Raw genomic sequence first — 18,072 nt, 5'->3', positions numbered from 1 at the left:
TGTTTCTTGCATCAAATACTTCATAAGACCTTTTCACAAAAGGGAAATTTTGATCACCACCAAAGTTCAAAACATTTCTACAAAATGATTATTTTGTACAGGGTGATTCCCACATTTTGTTGCCATTGTGGTGCAGTAACTTGAAGCTGGATGCTAGACAGAGTACTGCATGGCATCCTATGCTCAGTTAGTGAGCTATTCTAGATACCACAGATGCTGCTTTGCACAGGTTCAGCAATTGCACTGGATGCAATTTGATAGCTGCTATTAGAGGGGTCATAATTCCAAGAACACTAGATACTGCATTGCTGCTGTGGGCAGTAAGAATATTAGGCAACAGTGTTCTTAAAATTCCAGGACCCTGGTGACTCCAAGGGTGAAGGTGTGTTTTGCTTAACATCCCAAAGTGTAAAGGTCATGGGTAGAGTTGACACAGTTCACTAGCAGCAAGTTCTGTGTGCCCTCTCATGCTGACAGGTCCAGTGGCGAAGAGACTGGTGGATTGGCTGCCTTGGTATTGTGAGGTCTGGGGGTACAGAGGCAATATTTGTGTGTAGGTAGTGGCTCACAGTGCTGTTTGCAGATCTTGGGTGTATAGCTGCAGATAGAGAAAGCTTCTGTGCAGCCTTTTTTGCGGGATTGGGTGACCTGGGGAGAGATGGGTCTTGCACCTAGAGTACCTTCCTTCAGTGCAAAGACCTCGTGGCAGTGTTAAATTAAAAGAAATTGCAATGGTTCCCAAGATTGTGTGTCGCTGCTAGTTACATTTCGTTTGGGGGGGTGGGGGGGCAGAATAGGCAACCATATACTAAGAAAGTGGTATAAGACTGGAGGTGCCCAACCAAGGTAAGTGTGATAGGATCCCAGGGGCTGGGGGAGTAGAAAATCACCAAAGGTAAGTACTAGAAATCCTACAGTCGTCAGAGTGCAGAGCTGTTATCGAGCCGTGTGTGCCATAGGCTAACACAGGAACGTAGAGGTTGGATTTTTATAGATTCAGGACCCTTCTTCCCAGTGGAAACAAGTTAGCACAAGGAAGGTTGAAGAGTGCCCTCCATCCGTGGATACCCAGAAGACCGGAGTACCTACACCAGGGAGCCCAGCTGCATAGGAGTGAAGTGGCGTTGGAAATCTTTGTAGAAGTCAATGGAAGCCTTGGTCCTCTGGCTGCTGTTGCGACCTCTGGACCAGGCCGGTGGAACCAAAAAGGTGGATTCTGCACGTAAAGAACCTGAAAAAGAAGAGGATAGTGTCCAGACCATTCTGAGATGTCCAGCCAGTGCAGGTAGGCAATGCCCACCCACTTGGTGGTGAAGTTCCTGCAGGATGTTGAAAGAATAAGCGAGCTGCGGAGTTTAGGGGGGTGCAGGAGATCCTTCGAGTCTCCAACAAGCTGTCCCACGTCAGTCGCCGGATTGCAGGAGTGTCAGTGGCCAGCGGAACCACTAACAAGCCTTGCAAATAGCAGTTGCAAGGAAGTTTGCAGATTTTGGAGGACCAGCAAGGTATTGCGACTCGACCCTTGGAGGGTCCACCATCTCCCAAGTTGGTCAGAAGGTAAGCTGGATCTATAAGGGACCACAGAACCAACACCTGTGAGCAGAGCCACCAGCAGGTCATCGTTGCCTGCAGGTGCGCCTGCAGGTGCAGATGGAGAGGAATGACCACTTCAGTCCAAGGTAGATTCCTTCTTGCTTCTTGGATGTAGTCAGAGTCCTTGTGACCCTGGAGGATACACAGCCACGGATGCTGCAGAAATCTTGCAGGGGCTGGAGAAACAATGCTGCAGTGGGAGCCCTCCCAATCAGCAGCAGTTCTGGAGACCAGGAGCAAAAGATGTCTTGCAGAGAGTTCCTTGAAGAGTCTTGCTCGCCAAATCTGAGGATCTACCCTTGAGGGAGCCCTTAAGTAACAATAAGAGGGGGCTTGGTCACTCTCTGTAGTGACCCACCTATCAGAGGGTGTGAAGGACATCATCTACCTAGCCTAACCTGTCAGATGCTTGGGCTCAAACAGTGATCGATGATATGAGGGCATACATTAGTATGAAGATTGCGTGGAAGTAAGGTTTGAGATGGTGTATTTGGGAGACATTTTGAAAAAACAGAAATAGATTCAATTGCTTGACAGGTAGTAATATGTAACAAGTGACTGTCAGAGGATTCAACAAGGGACTCCCATCAGATAGTCCTCAAGATGACCCATTGTGGAGCATTGATTTGGCCCAGGATGTTAAGGGGTCGAAACGTCGACGTACATGTTTTAGTTCGGATTGGTTACAGCATAGGATATTAAAGAAGGACAGAAAGAAGAGATTTATACTCCTCAATGATTTGGAATGGACTCAATGCAGTAAACAAGAACCAACGGACTTTATTTTTATACAGTTCTTGGATTAGTTGGGATATTTATTATTCTTTTTTCTATTATCTATCACAAGCACTTTTTCCCTACACTGGTTTGTCCTTCTGGTTTTAATGTTTATGAGATGGGTTGTTCCTATGTGTTGTTTATAGGAAGATGTTTTTTAATGTAGATGTATGTGAATAAAACGTTTGTTGGATTTTCACCTATGTTGTTCTATGATATGTGAATGGATGTTGGATTCCCCTGTAGGGCAGTGTTGTATTTAATATTTAGTTCCCACCCAGCCCTTAGGGTTCATGGGTTACCCTCTGTGGTTTATAAGTGCAGCTTCATGAGCTGCAAAAGTGCAGCTGACCTTTTAAAAAGTCCTTTCTGGTTTTGTCTGTGATGAAGGCTTTCCCAATCATTCAGGATCAAGAGAGCCATAACGTCCCATTGCATTATTAATCCCACAGCACAGCAGTTAGGCAGATTATTATTACATATCCACATGATTTTGAACTGAAGGGGATGCAGTACTGCTACCAAAATGTTCAATACAAGGCCACTGAACACCTGCCAGCAGTAATAAATCAATAAACCTGTAAGAAATTAGGTCAAATGTAGAAAAAAAAGGGCGATTCTCGCTGTACCTTTATCTGGCCATCCAGGTGCCGGAGTCGTACCAACCACACAGGCTCAATGAACAATTCCTGCTCTGGCTTCTCCTTCAGTTGAGGGTCAAAGAATCGCAGTTGTGAAGAAATCTATTCAAAATAGTATAAAAAAAAAAAAAACAAGATGGTTGTTGTTAAGAGAGCCAGAGAATGACACTATGAGCATACATAAACTCACAATTATAAACATCAATGAGAACATACCTCAAGCACAAATCTTTAGATAAGTAAAATAATCCCATAAAAGTCATTTTTTTAGCTAAAGACCAAAAGGCTTGCAATCCTCATTTTCTGACTCAGTTTCAACCTAGAGTATGCTTTCTAATGGAAACATTGCCCAAATTACATCGTTTGTCACAACACTCTAAACATTCTAAGACTGCAATACCGGAAACAGTCCTCCTTTCACTTTTTTGTGCCTGAAACTATTACATGTCGGGGTAGGAGATGGAACTCTTTGCAAAGTTGAAGTAGCACAAGTATCTAAAGTACAAGGAACTATTTAATAAACTGTATTTGTCAGATTAAAACCATTACCAAATTATTTTAGTAATGGTTTTATGAATCTTGCAGATACTTTTTACTACTATAAAGCAACTAGTTTTCCAAATGGATGAGTTTATAAAGGGTCATGAACGACATCCCACTCCATATGAGTCAATGCACCTGCAGGTTAAAGACTGAAGAGGGGCATGGAGGAGTATTATAGCCAGAAAAAGTAAAAGCACACAAACAGAAGATTTGTTTTAAGTGTTTAGAACGAAGTTGGGGTATCTTACCCCTAATATGGATATTGGAGTGTGACACAATTCTACTGATTTATCTGTTTTACAAATGGAAAATGTCTAGTGATTCCAATGTGGAAATACCCTTTAGGATTTGAATTGTAGAATCTTTATTTTAATCTTCGCTTTAACACTGCTTTTACCAATTAATGATGTTCTCGTAGTACAGCAAGAAAAGTGTCTTGTTTAGTAATTGTAACAACAGTGGAACAGATAAAAGTGGAAGATATTTGTTGTATTATGTTGAGTATGTTTCTGAGCATATTCATTTGAATCCTCTTGAAAAACCATAAGGCGCACAAAACAAATTTTATGAGCTGTAGCATATTCAAATTTGTATACAATGATCCAAAACATGTTTTATACAATAGCTGGTAAAAACGTGTGTATAGGATTAATGACTTTTCATACAAAAGGGTAAGGGAGGGACATTTTTTACTGTGCACCACATGGGTTCTGGCCATTATTTAATATAAACAATATATTATCCTCTTGCTAAGAGACTGTAACATCAATACCTCAATCAGTTGGCTGATGAGCACCGCAGAATAGTAAGAAGGATGTTTCAGAATTGTTTTGGCGATGACTTCGCAATAATGAAATGCTTGCGCAGCAAGTCCCACTTCGGCCAATCGACAGGCATAAATAAACTTGAACACCTGCAGAAAAAAAATAATTTCAACAAGCGCAGCTTAGAGATGTTACACTTGAGACATATTACTAGAGATCCTGAGGAACAAGGAGAGGAACTCTGAAACATCACAGTGTATGTGTTGAGCATTTAACTGCACACCTGAATACATTTCCCAAATGCTAAACAATTTTAAAACACTGCTAATTTCAAATGCGTAAGAGTAGCCTAGAGTCAGAATTTCATACTATTTAGAAGTAAAGTTCACGTTCCACTGAAATACTGATACGTCCATGTCCCTTCATCCAAATAGTTAAAAGTATAACGGCAGATGTGCAGTTAGAATTGGTTATTGCAAAAGCTCCCAACCCAAAAGAAAATTCTTCCCTGGTAAAAGAAGGGAGTTTAACGCGAAAAAGTAGCTACAGTGATTAGATGACTAAAAGTAACCAGGATAGAAGAATCAAGTTGGGGGACAATAGTCTAAAGTGTGTTTGTATGACTCTGACAATGTAAATATTTTCAGGATTTATTTTAGCATTGCTCATAACTAATTCTGATTAGAAGTTGTAGGAAGTTGGCTCTGTATGTGCTATTTCAAAGTAAGGAATAGCATGCACAGAGTCCAAGGGTTCCCCTTAGAGGTAAAATAGTGGTAAAAATAGATAATACTAATGCTCTATTTTGTGGTAGTGTGGTCGAGCAGTAGGCTTATCCAAGGAGTAGTGTTAAGCATTTGTTGTACATACACATAGACAATAAATGAGGTACACACACTCAGAGACAAATCTAGCCAATAGGTTTTGTTATAGAAAAATATCTTTTCTTAGTTTATTTTAAGAACCACAGGTTCAAATTTAACATGTAATATCTTGTTCGAAAGGTATTGCAGGTAAGTACATTAGGAACTTTGAATCATTTCAATTGCATGTATACTTTTCAAGTTATTGACAAATAGCTACTTTAAAAGTGGACACAGTGCAATTTTCACAGTTCCTGGGGGAGGTAAGTTTTTGTTAGTTTTACCAGGTAAGTAAGACACTTACAGGGTTCAGTTCTTGGCCCAAGGTAGCCCACCGTTGGGGGTTCAGAGCAACCCCAAAGTCACCACACCAGCAGCTCAGGGCCGGTCAGGTGCAGAGTTCAAAGTGGTGCCCAAAACGCATAGGCTAGAATGGAGAGAAGGGGGTGCCCCGGTTCCGGTCTGCTTGCAGGTAAGTACCCGCGTCTTCGGAGGGCAGACCAGGGGGGTTTTGTAGGGCACCGGGGGGGGACACAAGCCCACACAGAAATTTCACCCTCAGCAGCGCGGGGGCGGCCGGGTGCAGTGTAGAAACAAGCGTCGGGTTTTCAATGTTAGTCTATGAGAGATCAAGGGATCTCTTTAGCGCTGCAGGCAGGCAAGGGGGGGGCTTCCTCGGGGAAACCTCCACTTGGGCAAGGGAGAGGGACTCCTGGGGGTCACTTCTCCAGTGAAAGTCCGGTCCTTCAGGTCCTGGGGGCTGCGGGTGCAGGGTCTTTTCCAGGCGTCGGGACTTAGGTTTCAGAGAGTCGCGGTCAGGGGAAGCCTCGGGATTCCCTCTGCAGGCGGCGCTGTGGGGGCTCAGGGGGGCCAGGTTTTGGTACTCACAGTCGTAGAGTAGTCCGGGGGTCCTCCCTGAGGTGTTGGTTCTCCACCAGCCGAGTCGGGGTCGCCGGGTGCAGTGTTGCAAGTCTCACGCTTCTTGCGGGGAGTTGCAGGGTTCTTTAAAGCTGCTTCTGGAAACAAAGTTGCAGTCTTTTTGGAGCAGGTCCGCTGTCCTCGGGAGTTTCTTGTCTTTTCGAAGCAGGGCAGTCCTCAGAGGAGTCAGAGGTCGCTGGTCCCTTGGAAGGCGTCGCTGGAGCAGAGTTCTTTGGAAGGCAGGAGACAGGCCGGTGAGTTTCTGGAGCCAAGGCAGTTGTTGTCTTCTGGTCTTCCTCTGCAGGGGTTTTCAGCTAGGCAGTCCTTCTTCTTGTAGTTGCAGGAATCCAATTTTCTAGGGTTCAGGGTAGCCCTTAAATACTAAATTTAAGGGCGTGTTTAGGTCTGGGGGGTTAGTAGCCAATGGCTACTAGCCCTGAGGGTGGGTACACCCTCTTTGTGCCTCCTCCCAAGGGGAGGGGGTCACAATCCTAACCCTATTGGGGGAATCCTCCATCTGCAAGATGGAGGATTTCTAAAAGTTAGAGTCACCTCAGCTCAGGACACCTTAGGGGCTGTCCTGACTGATCAGTGACTCCTCCTTGTTGCTTTCTTTGTTCCCTCCAGCCTTGCCACCAAAAGTGGGGGCCGTGGCCGGAGGGGGTGGGCAACTCCACTAAGCTGGAGTGCCCTGCTGGGCTGTGACAAAGGGGTGAGCCTTTGAGGCTCACCGCCAGGTGTTACAGCTCCTGCCTGGGGGAGGTGTTAGCATCTCCACCCAGTGCAGGCTTTGTTACTGGCCTCAGAGTGACAAAGGCACTCTCCCCATGGGGCCAGCAACATGTCTCTAGTGTGGCAGGCTGCTGGAACTAGTCAGCCTACACAGACAGTCGGTTAAGTTTCAGGGGGCACCTCTAAGGTGCCCTCTGGGGTGTATTTTGCAATTAAATGTACACTGGCATCAGTGTGCATTTATTGTGCTGAGAAGTTTGATACCAAACTTCCCAGTTTTCAGTGTAGCCATTATGGTGCTGTGGAGTTCGTGTTTGACAAACTCCCAGACCATATACTCCTATGGCTACCCTGCACTTACAATGTCTAAGGTTTTGTTTAGACACTGTAGGGGTACCATGCTCATGCACTGGTACCCTCACCTATGGTATAGTGCACCCTGCCTTAGGGCTGTAAGGCCTGCTAGAGGGGTGACTGACCTATACTTGCATAGGCAGTGAGAGGCTGGCATGGCACCCTGAGGGGAGTGCCATGTCGACTTACTCGTTTTGGTCTCACTAGCACACACAAGCTGGCAAGCAGTGTGTCTGTGCTGAGTGAGAGGTCTCCAGGGTGGCATAAGACATGCTGCAGCCCTTAGAGACCTTCCTTGGCATCAGGGCCCTTGGTACTAGAAGTACCAGTTACAAGGGACTTATCTGGATGCCAGGGTCTGCCAATTGTGGATACAAAAGTACAGGTTAGGGAAAGAACACTGGTGCTGGGGCCTGGTTAGCAGGCCTCAGCACACTTTCAATTGTAAACATAGCATCAGCAAAGGCAAAAAGTCAGGGGGCAACCATGCCAAGGAGGCATTTCCTTACAGAAGTGCAGTCTATTTAAGAAAGATTCACATGTTCATGGAATGTGCCATGCATATTCTATACCTATAACACTAGTGCCTGACAGTATAAAAGAATGAGACAGCAACTGTTTAACACCAGCAAATGCAGTATTCTCACCTGGAAATTAGGAAGCGAGCATGTCTGGGTGCCTAATGACTGTGCATATTCATAAGCCTCCGTTCGATGAATTGCTTGATTGGACGAAAACTTCAAAAATGGTAAACTACTCCAAAGAAAAACAAAACACAATATAGAAACAGAAAAGGATGTAATGTCAACAACAAATCTATCTGAAACGACCTCACTACGTTTTGTATTATAGGCACCTAATCTTTTAAATGTCTGAGGAATTAGTGTGGTAAACAGTACTCACTAGCTCTATGGCATTATACAGATGTATTTTCTGCCTTTTCATATTCTTATCAACATTTTGCATTTGCCACAATCTACTTCAAGATTTTGTATTGCTTTTTTCCAAGGTGCCTAGGTGTTTAATTTCATAAGAGTTACTATGTGCCTCTAGCTGGAATCACTTTGAAGCCCAGGATCCAACTGTTCTGTTGCCACAATCAAGCATATAAAGTCAAAATCCGAGAGTCTGCAGTGGTTAGAAATGCTGTTAGGTGGGTGGACATATACTTATTTTTAGTGTAGGTTCAGGAAATCACGCATACCACACCCTTTAACAATCAACATTTCAACCAACGCATCACTACACCTGCTAATTTAGAAGGTATCCTTACATATGGCAAAATTCAATCAATGTAAAATAAAGGCATATGCAGGTGAAAACCAGGCTCAGGTCAAAGTGTATTTTTTTACATTATCAAGCTCAGTCTTAAAGCTGAGGCTTGTATTTTACAACCATATGCAGCAATGAGTGCCATTCAAGATACCCATGCAATTGAAAATCCTAGCAAGCAGAAGCACATATGAACTCGTCAGGCAATATGTTCACATTTTCTTTAATGTTCACATGTGCAGTGCCACAAACTCAGAAATACTATTTTCTGGAGGTTAAACTTGAATAACTTTTAGGTGACGAAAAAGCATAATTAATTATGCTTTCTAGAATAAACTTAAAGCCCACGTTAAAACAAAAACACCTTAAGACAGAAATCTTTCTAAACAGAATATGAAGGGATGCAGCACAAAGTATATCCAACTAGTCACTTCGACAATGGCAAAATATCTGTGTGGCTCTGTAAAACCTGGCGAGCCGGTGACTGCGTGAAAATAAACTCAGAGAAACCTTAGTGAACTGTTCAACATGCAGAGGATTCACTGATTTATAGTACAAAAATTCGATGCACTCAAGGGTGTAAGAGATGGAATACATTCAAGCAATCCTATAAAAGAAACATCAGTCCTGTCTGCTGGCCTAGGTGAAAGGTGAAAACTAAGTACATTTAAACAACGATTACACCATTTTCTTAAGCAACAGTGTAGCAAATGTAGCACTGAAATACATTCACAAATTGATTACATCAGATATCCACACTATAAAGCAAAAGCTTACCTGTGATTTGATCCTATAAGGACCAGCTTTGTTGTTTTCTTGGTGTAAACTCCAAAACCAACCTGAGCCATCAAATAGCAGAAATGCGAAGCATCAAGAAGACCCCGAGAGGCTAGACCAAAGAAGGAGGATATGTTGAACATGTAGCCCAGTACTGAACAATAGCATTTTAAAGCAAAAGGAGAGAGTAAGAACAAGGTGCTAAGGTAGGAGGGAAAGGTGTAAAAGACAAATAAAGGACACCAAATAGCTCTCTTTAACAAACTTTTCAAGTTCCATCATTTGAAAGGACTCCATCGTCTGCCCTTTATGCGATTCTCTTCATAACAAGATATTACTGTTAAGAGACTTTGTTGCAATCTGTAGTGTCACTTCAATTCCCAATCTGCTTTTCATTTGCCAGCTAGAAGCTGAACCACAAACTGTTTCTCCAATTGTTTTTCCAATATGCTGCATAGATGTCCACCCTCTCCAGCTCTCCCTTTTAACTTGCAGTTTATTTTTGGGGCAGTTGTGACCAATAGCGGGATGAATGGAAAAGCTATAGACTAGGGGTAGAAGGATCATCATAAAGGTATTTGTTTCGTCTCTGTCCTCAGTGTATCAAGATCCCAAAGAAGGTCCATTTCACAGCAGGCGGAGGTTGGGGATGTAAATCAACCTCTGGTGGCCAGATAACTAAATGAAAAGGTTCTCCAAAATCTCTTAAACTACAGACCATCATTTGAAGAAACATCAAACGCTTAGTACATCCAGAGGTATCAATACTCTGAGCAAATGGACTGATTTTTGATTTTGCATTGGAGATTTGGTAGGGTTTGCCATTTAGTGTGAAATCCTGTATTCCATTGATGAGTGTGGTTGAATCCATGTCACATCCCAGGAATTCTTTGACAAGAAGGTCTCCGAAGAATGGCAGTGGTGTTTTCTTTACACTTGTGAACGATTTGGTTTTAGATTTGACTGTTACCTTCTTAGAAAAGGTTTTTAATGTGAAAGTAAGGGTGAGGCTGCAGTTGGTACTGGGGAAGAACAGGAAGGACACTCACTAGACAATCACACAGGAAGGTGGGAAGTTGGCATTCTGCAGTCACAGTAATAACACTAAATCCACTCTTTTGGGAAAGATTTGAGGGGGGTTCATAGAATATGTCTTTTAATGTCTTACTATTTACTTTGCGCATGTTTTTCTAATCACCCACTATGCTAGGAATTGTAACAAGTCAACATTGTTATCTCTTGAAAATGTACATATCTCACTCAGGATAGCTGTGTTCCTGGATGTAGACGTTGTCTATTCCCTGTTAAACTGGGCAACATTTATTCTCAACACCTTGCAGTTATGTCTATCTGCAAAACTTCCACTACAGGTCTGTAAACAGGCTAAAAGGCCACATGTGGCTTGGTCTTGCTTGTTTCCCACAATAAACTGGAGGAAAACCTATGGGCATGTAGCAGACAGTTTGCACCCTGATGCTTTACACAGCACTACAATTGTTCTTCTGAATTGCTACCAACATTTCATTCTTAAAAGTGGTGAGCACAAAGTGCTTTATGTCAAATTCAGGAATTCTATGAAGACCAACTTCTGTTCATGGAAATATGAAGAGGGGGAAAACAGAGGGGAGCCCTGGTCCCTTTCACATGGTTGGCAAATGGTTGAATTTATGAAACCTAACCAGAGGAACGCAACAGCTCTTCTAGAACTTCCTTGGCAGGCAACTAAGATGGCCTTGAAGTGGCATCTCAGAACCTGTGGTCTAGGGACCCCTGGGGGTCCGCAAAGCCTCCTCAGGGGTCCGTGACTGCTTAGAAAAGTAAATAATATTATCAGATTAGGTCCCCAGTTTTCAGTAATGACTCAGTGAGAGGTCCCCGGAATCAAATAATGATTAAGTGGGGGTCCCCGGGTTCCAGTATTGGTTAAGTGGGTGTCCACAGAAGTCAAAAGGTTGGGAACCACTGTGGTAGAGCATATGCAACATAAACCATCAAAAGGGCCTGCTTTGTTCCAACTATAACTGAAGAAAAGCCTTACCATCCCCCTCACCCATCAGTAGGACGACTTATTTGCAGCAGTGATCTGACAGACATTTATATCTTTGGAGTCTCTCCTTTGGGACTATGAGGCCGAATGAGAGAAAAAGTGTTTTTCTCTTTCTCTCATTCAGCCTCCACCCCCAGTTTTTCAATGTCTTTTTTAGGACTCACCTGCTAGTAATCTTTAACTCCAACACTCGGGCACTACTGATTACAGACTGTATGACCTGTGAGAGGATGGAGCTCAATGGCTTTGCTAAGATATATATGTTGAACATATAGGGTGAGAGTCAATCATCAAAATATTGGAGCATTTGAGCAGCGCACAGCTTAAGTGTGGCAATGTGAAACATTGCCAAACAGCGGAGCGCCAGAGAACCACCGGACCTTTGTGACTGGAAAAAATATGTAGTTGCACATGTTGGTCAAGAAAGTAGTAAAGGAGTGGAGGGGTTGTCCTGCAAAATAATGGAGTAATATATGGCATGCTTGGGAATCATATAGAGGATTATGACCCCCAGTGAAAAGTTCGGCATCATCGGGCACTCATCCGTGGGGAACTTGTGGTGGAGTATGAAGCTGGCCCTTTATGTGGTAAGTGTATACTGTGTAAAGGTCCAGAGATTACCCAGCGAGTGGGCAGGGCTTGCTATTCCCAAAGTGCTCTATTTAGGGGTAATGTGGTTGAGCAGCCTTAGGCTAAACACAGGAGTGCAAGACCTCTACAAATATACACAATAGTCAATAAATGAGACTCAAAAAGGAGATCCACACCAATTTATAAAAATAGCAAGTATCTCTATATATGGTTAGTCAATAGAGAAAAATCGTTCAGGTAAGTATGTTTTTAAATAGGACTTCTTTTCACTTTAAAAAGTGGACAGAGCGCAATTGCTGAGGTTTGCAATGTTATCCTATGGGGGAAAAACAAGTTCTGCATTCAGGTACTTTTGGACAACTTACGGGACCAATCTTTGAGACTTAGGGGTGAGTATTGGACAAGGGTCAGGACCACAACAACAAGTCACTCCAGGCGGCACTGGGGCAGCCGGGTACAGAGTTGTCATACAGCTTTAGGTGCCCAATGTATTTCAATGGAAAGTGGTCTTCATGAGCTGTAATATAATGCGCCCTGCCTTATGGCTGTAAGGCCTGAAAGAGGGGTGACTTACATATATTGCATGGAGTGTTAGGGAACATGACACATAGTGTAGGAAGTTGGCTCTGTATGTGCTATTTCAAAGTAAGGAATAGCATGCACAGAGTCCAAGGGTTCCCCTTAGAGGTAAGATAGTGGCAAAAAGAGATAATACTAATGCTCTATTTTGTGGTAGTGTGGTCGAGCAGTAGGCTTATCCAAGGAGTAGTGTTAAGCATTTGTTGTACATACACATAGACAATAAATGAGGTACACACACTCAGAGACAAATCCAGCCAATAGGTTTTTGTAGAGAAAAATATATTTTCTTAGTTTATTTTAAGAACCACAGGTTCAAATTCTACATGTAATATCTCATTCGAAAGGTATTGCAGGTAAGTACTTTAGGAACTTCAAATCATCAAAAATGCATGTATACTTTTCAAGTTATTCACAAATAGCTGTTTTAAAAGTGGACACAGTGCAATTTTCACAGTTCCTAGGGGAGGTAAGTATTTGTTAGGTTAACCAGGTAAGTAAGACACTTACAGGGCTTAGTTCTTGGTCCAAGGTAGCCCACCGTTGGGGGTTCAGAGCAACCCCAAAGTCACCACACCAGCAGCTCAGGGCCGGTCAGGTGCAGAGTTCAAAGTGGTGCCCAAAACACATAGGCTAGAATGGAGAGAAGGGGGTGCCCCGGTTCCGGTCTGCTTGCAGGTAAGTACCCACGTCTTCGGAGGGCAGACCAGGGGGGTTTTGTAGGGCACCGGGGGGGACACAAGCCCACACAGAAACTTCACCCTCAGCGGCGCGGGGGCGGCCGGGTGCAGTGTAGAAACAAGCGTCGGGTTCGTAATGGAAGTCAATGGGAGATCTCGGGATCTCTTCAGCGCTGCAGGTAGGCAAGGGGGGGGTTCCTCGGGGAAACCTCCTCTTGGGCAAGGGAGAGGGACTCCTGGGGGTCACTTCTCCAGTGAAAGTCCGGTCCTTCAGGTCCTGGGGGCTGCGGGTGCAGGGTCTCTCCCAGGTGTCGGGATTTTGGATTCCAAGAGTCGCGGTCAGGGGAAGCCTCGGGATTCCCTCTGCAGGCGGCGCTGTGGGGGCTCAGGGGGGACAGGTTTTGGTACTCACAGTATCAGAGTAGTCCTGGGGTCCCTCCTGAGGTGTCGGATCTCCACCAGCCGAGTCGGGGTCGCCGGGTGCAGTGTTGCAAGTCTCACGCTTCTTGCGGGGAGCTTGCAGGGTTCTTTAAAGCTGCTGGAAACAAAGTTGCAGCTTTTCTTGGAGCAGGTCCGCTGTCCTCGGGAGTTTCTTGTCTTTTCGAAGCAGGGGCAGTCCTCAGAGGATGTCGAGGTCGCTGGTCCCTTTGGAAGGCGTCGCTGGAGCAGGATCTTTGGAAGGCAGGAGACAGGCCGGTGAGTTTCTGGAGCCAAGGCAGTTGTCGTCTTCTGGTCTTCCGCTGCAGGGGTTTTCAGCTAGGCAGTCCTTCTTCTTGTAGTTGCAGGAATCTAATTTTCTAGGGTTCAGGGTAGCCCTTAAATACTAAATTTAAGGGCGTGTTTAGGTCTGGGGGTTAGTAGCCAATGGCTACTAGCCCTGAGGGTGGGTACACCCTCTTTGTGCCTCCTCCCAAGGGGAGGGGGTCACAATCCTAACCCTATTGGGGGAATCCTCCATCTGCAAGATGGAGGATCTCTAAAAGTCAGAGTCACCTCAGCTCAGGACACCTTAGGGGCTGTCCTGACTGGCCAGTGACTCCTCCTTGTTTTTCTCATTATTTTCTCCGGCCTTGCCGCCAAAAGTGGGGCCTGGCCGGAGGGGGCGGGCAACTCCACTAGCTGGAGTGTCCTGCTGGGTTGGCACAAAGGAGGTGAGCCTTTGAGGCTCACCGCCAGGTGTGACAATTCCTGCCTGGGGGAGGTGTTAGCATCTCCACCCAGTGCAGGCTTTGTTACTGGCCTCAGAGTGACAAAGGCACTCTCCCCATGAGGCCAGCAACATGTCTCGGTTTGTGGCAGGCTGCTAAAACTAGTCAGCCTACACAGATAGTCGGTTAAGTTTCAGGGGGCACCTCTAAGGTGCCCTCTGGGGTGTATTTTACAATAAAATGTACACTGGCATCAGTGTGCATTTATTGTGCTGAGAAGTTTGATACCAAACTTCCCAGTTTTCAGTGTAGCCATTATGGTGCTGTGGAGTTCGTGTTTGACAGGCTCCCAGACCATATACTCTTATGGCTACCCTGCACTTACAATGTCTAAGGTTTTGTTTAGACACTGTAGGGGTACCATGCTCATGCACTGATACCCTCACCTATGGTATAGTGCACCCTGCCTTAGGGCTGTAAGGCCTGCTAGAGGGGTGTCTTACCTATACTGCATAGGCAGTGAGAGGCTGGCATGGCACCCTGAGGGGAGTGCCATGTCGACTTACTCATTTTGTTCTCACTAGCACCCACAGGCTTGTAAGCCGTGTGTCTGTGCTGAGTGAGGGGTCTCTAGGGTGGCATAAGACATGCTGCAGCCCTTAGAGACCTTCCTTGGCATCAGGGCCCTTGGTACTAGAAGTACCAGTTACAAGGGACTTATCTGAATGCCAGGGTGTGCCAATTGTGGATACAATGGTACATTTTAGGTGAAGGAACACTGGTGCTGGGGCCTGGTTAGCAGGGTCCCAGCACTCTTCTCAGTCAAGTCAGCATCAGTATCAGGCAAAAAGTGGGGGGTAACTGCAACAGGGAGCCATTTCTTTACACATAGGCTTCTGCGACATGTTGTGTTTTCACTTTTGTATGCAGCAAGATAGCAGCCTGCAATGGCAGCCTGTCATGTGCTTGGTGAGCTGTCCCGTAGGGTGGCACAGTTTTTGATGTACCCCAAGCCCTAGGTACCAGGGATACCATTGCTAAGGACTTAGAGGGTGCTAAAGTTTTTGCCGACTAAGAAAACAACTGCAGTTTAGGGAGAATGAACATGCACAGGGGACCTGGTTGGCACGGACCCAGTGCACTTCAGTCAAAGTTGCATCGAACACCAGGTATAAAGTGTGTATGTGTGTGGGGGGGGGGGGGGGGGGGGGGTTTAATAAAAGGTACTGCAACAAAAAGCCCAGTGCCTTACAAGTGGAATACTGCCAGGCCACATTTGGAAGGTTTAGGTCGGTCAAGATGCATGATGTCAAAGCTCTACTGCTGCTGATAGTGGAATGTTATTTTCACATGTTTACACAAACACTAATAAAAAGATTAAAAACAAATAAGCAAAAAATAAATAAATAAACACTGGGACACTGCTAACCAACATATGCCTATGACCAATAAAACATATCAAAGCTGGGTTAAGCCCAGCTTGGCATATTATCTTTCCTATGAGGCCATAGTATATTGTGCAGAAATGCCATATGGCATGGCAAGCTAAATGTTACTTGTGGACAACAGCATCCACTACAGTGGCACTACAAATATCGCTTCAAGCCCACCCTGTGCAGCCCGACAGCAGCAACTTGAACCCTGCTACCCAAACCTGTCAAAATCACCTGTCTTTACAACTTTATTTAGCATTTTTAGAATAAAAAACATAAGACACACTTTACAGCCTTGCCAATTATAGAAATCCTGATTTTAAATATTAAATAAGCACTTCTTGTTGACGAAAAGCTAACGTGTGACATTAGGAATGACATGCTCCCCCTGCTACCAGGCCTAAGACAACATTTTTGCTGGTCAGCCTGTAACTGGAACGTAGGAAAAGTCGAAGTATAAATTGCATACTTCAATCTATAACTTTTAACTTGTACCAGCTAAAGGCGCCATTGAAAGACTTCATTTTATACCCTCTAAGGGTAACATAGGATTTTAATAAATATACAGGAAATTCTACTTCTAGGAAGTTATTCTTTACCTCACTAAGCTTTCAGAAGGCAAATTAGCACTAGCAGCTGCAAACTACTAGCCTGCCCTCAGTCCTTAATGATGCAAAATTCCTCCAAGGAACAACACAATAGGGCAAGTCATCCTAAATGGGCGGAAATGTCCTGTGCGCCACAAAAGATTGGGGGCTACCATCTGTAGGAAGTTGGCTCTGTATGCACTATTTCAAAGTAAGGAATAGTATGCACAGAGTCCAAGGGTTCCCTTTAGAGGTAAGATAGTGGCAAAAAGAGATAATACTAATGCTCTATTTTGTGGTAGTGTGGTTGAGCAGTAGGCTTATCAAAGGAGTAGTGTTAAGCATTTGTTGTACATACACACAGAAACAATTCCAGGCCAATAGGTTTTTGTATAGAAAAATCTATTTTCTTAGTTTATTTTAAGAACCACAGGTTCAAATTGTACATGTAATACTTCAAATGAAAGGTATTGCAGGTAAGTACTTTAGGAATAATCACAATAGCATATATACTTTTCAAATAAATCACATATAGCTATTTTAAAACTAGACAATTAGTGCAATTTTCACAGTTCCTAGGGGGAGAAAGTGTTTGTTAGTTTTTGCAAGTAAGTAAACCACCTACGGGGTTCAAGTTTGGGTCCAAAGTAGCCCACCGTTGGGGGTTCAGAACGACTCCAAAAGTTACCACACCAGCAGCTCAGGGCCGGTCAGGTGCAGAGTTCAAAGTGGTGCCCAAAACGCATAGGCTTCAATGGAGAAGGGGGTGCCCCGGTTCCAGTCTGCCAGCAGGTAAGTACCCGTGTCTAAGGAGGGCAGACCAGGGGGGTTTTGTAGGGCACCGGAGGGGACACAAGTTAGCACAGAAAGTACACCCTCAGCAGCACGGGGGCGGCCGGGTGCAGTGTGCAAACACGCGTCAGGTTTGTCGTTGAAATAAATGGGAGACCAAGGGGTCTCTTCAGCGATGCAGGCAGGCAAGGGGGGGGGCTCCTCTGGGTAGCCACCACCTGGGCAAGGGAGAGGGCCTCCTGGGGGTCACTCCTGCACTGGAGATCCGATCTTTCAGGTCCTGGGGGCTGCGGGTGCCTGGGGGCTGCGGGTGCAGAGTCTTTTCCAGGCGTCGGGATCTGGGAGTCAGGCAGTCACGGTCAGGGGGAGCCTCGAGATTCCCTCTGCAGGCGTCGCTGTGGGGGCTCAAGGGGGGCAACTCTGGCTACTCACGGTCTCGTAGTCGCCGGGGAGTCCTCCCTGAAGTGTTGTTTCTCCACAAGTCGAGCTGGGGGCGTCGGGTGCAGAGTAGCAAGTCTCACGCTTCCGGCGAGAAACGCAGTTGTTTTAAAGTTGCTCCTTTGGAAACAAAGTTGCAGTCTTGGATGAACAGAGCCGCTGTCCTCGGGAGTTTCTTGGTCCTTCTAGAGCAGGGCAGTCTTCTGAGGATTCAGAGGTCACTGGTCCCTGGGGAGAGCGTCGCTGGAGCAGTGTCTTTAGAAGTGGGGAGACAGGCCGGTAGAGCTGGGGCCAAAGCAGTTGGTGTCTCCGTCTTCTCTGCAGGGTTTTTCAGCTTAGCAGTCCTCGTCTTCTTAGGTTGCAGGAATCTAGTTTCCTAGGTTCTGGGGAGCCCTAAATACTAAATGTAAGGGTGTGTTTAGGTCTGGGAGGGCAGTAGCCAATGGCTACTGTCCTTGAGGGTGGCTACACCCTCTTTGTGCCTCCTCCCTGAGGGGAGGGGGGCACATCCCTATTCCTATTGGGGGAATCCTCCATCTGCAA

General features: G+C 45.2%; 1 protein-coding gene across 6 annotated transcripts in view; it reads right to left on the bottom strand.

Moving 5' to 3' along the window:
- The window catches only part of SEC16A (SEC16 homolog A, endoplasmic reticulum export factor), a 300,868-nt gene that overhangs the window by 159,603 nt on the left and 123,193 nt on the right, over positions 1-18,072 (bottom strand). For all 6 annotated transcript variants that reach the window (XM_069241597.1, XM_069241599.1, XM_069241601.1 and 3 more), the window contains exons 15-18: positions 9,235-9,346; positions 7,833-7,938; positions 4,327-4,467; positions 3,000-3,113 (exon numbers count right to left, since the gene is read on the bottom strand). In XM_069241597.1, coding sequence (XP_069097698.1) covers positions 3,000-3,113; positions 4,327-4,467; positions 7,833-7,938; positions 9,235-9,346 — 473 coding nt within the window. The remainder of the gene's footprint in view (positions 1-2,999; positions 3,114-4,326; positions 4,468-7,832; positions 7,939-9,234; positions 9,347-18,072) is intronic.

This window comes from Pleurodeles waltl, chromosome 6 (genome assembly GCF_031143425.1).
Source record: "Pleurodeles waltl isolate 20211129_DDA chromosome 6, aPleWal1.hap1.20221129, whole genome shotgun sequence".
Lineage (NCBI taxonomy): Eukaryota > Metazoa > Chordata > Amphibia > Caudata > Salamandridae > Pleurodeles > Pleurodeles waltl.
This window is presented reverse-complemented; position numbering and strand designations above follow the sequence as displayed.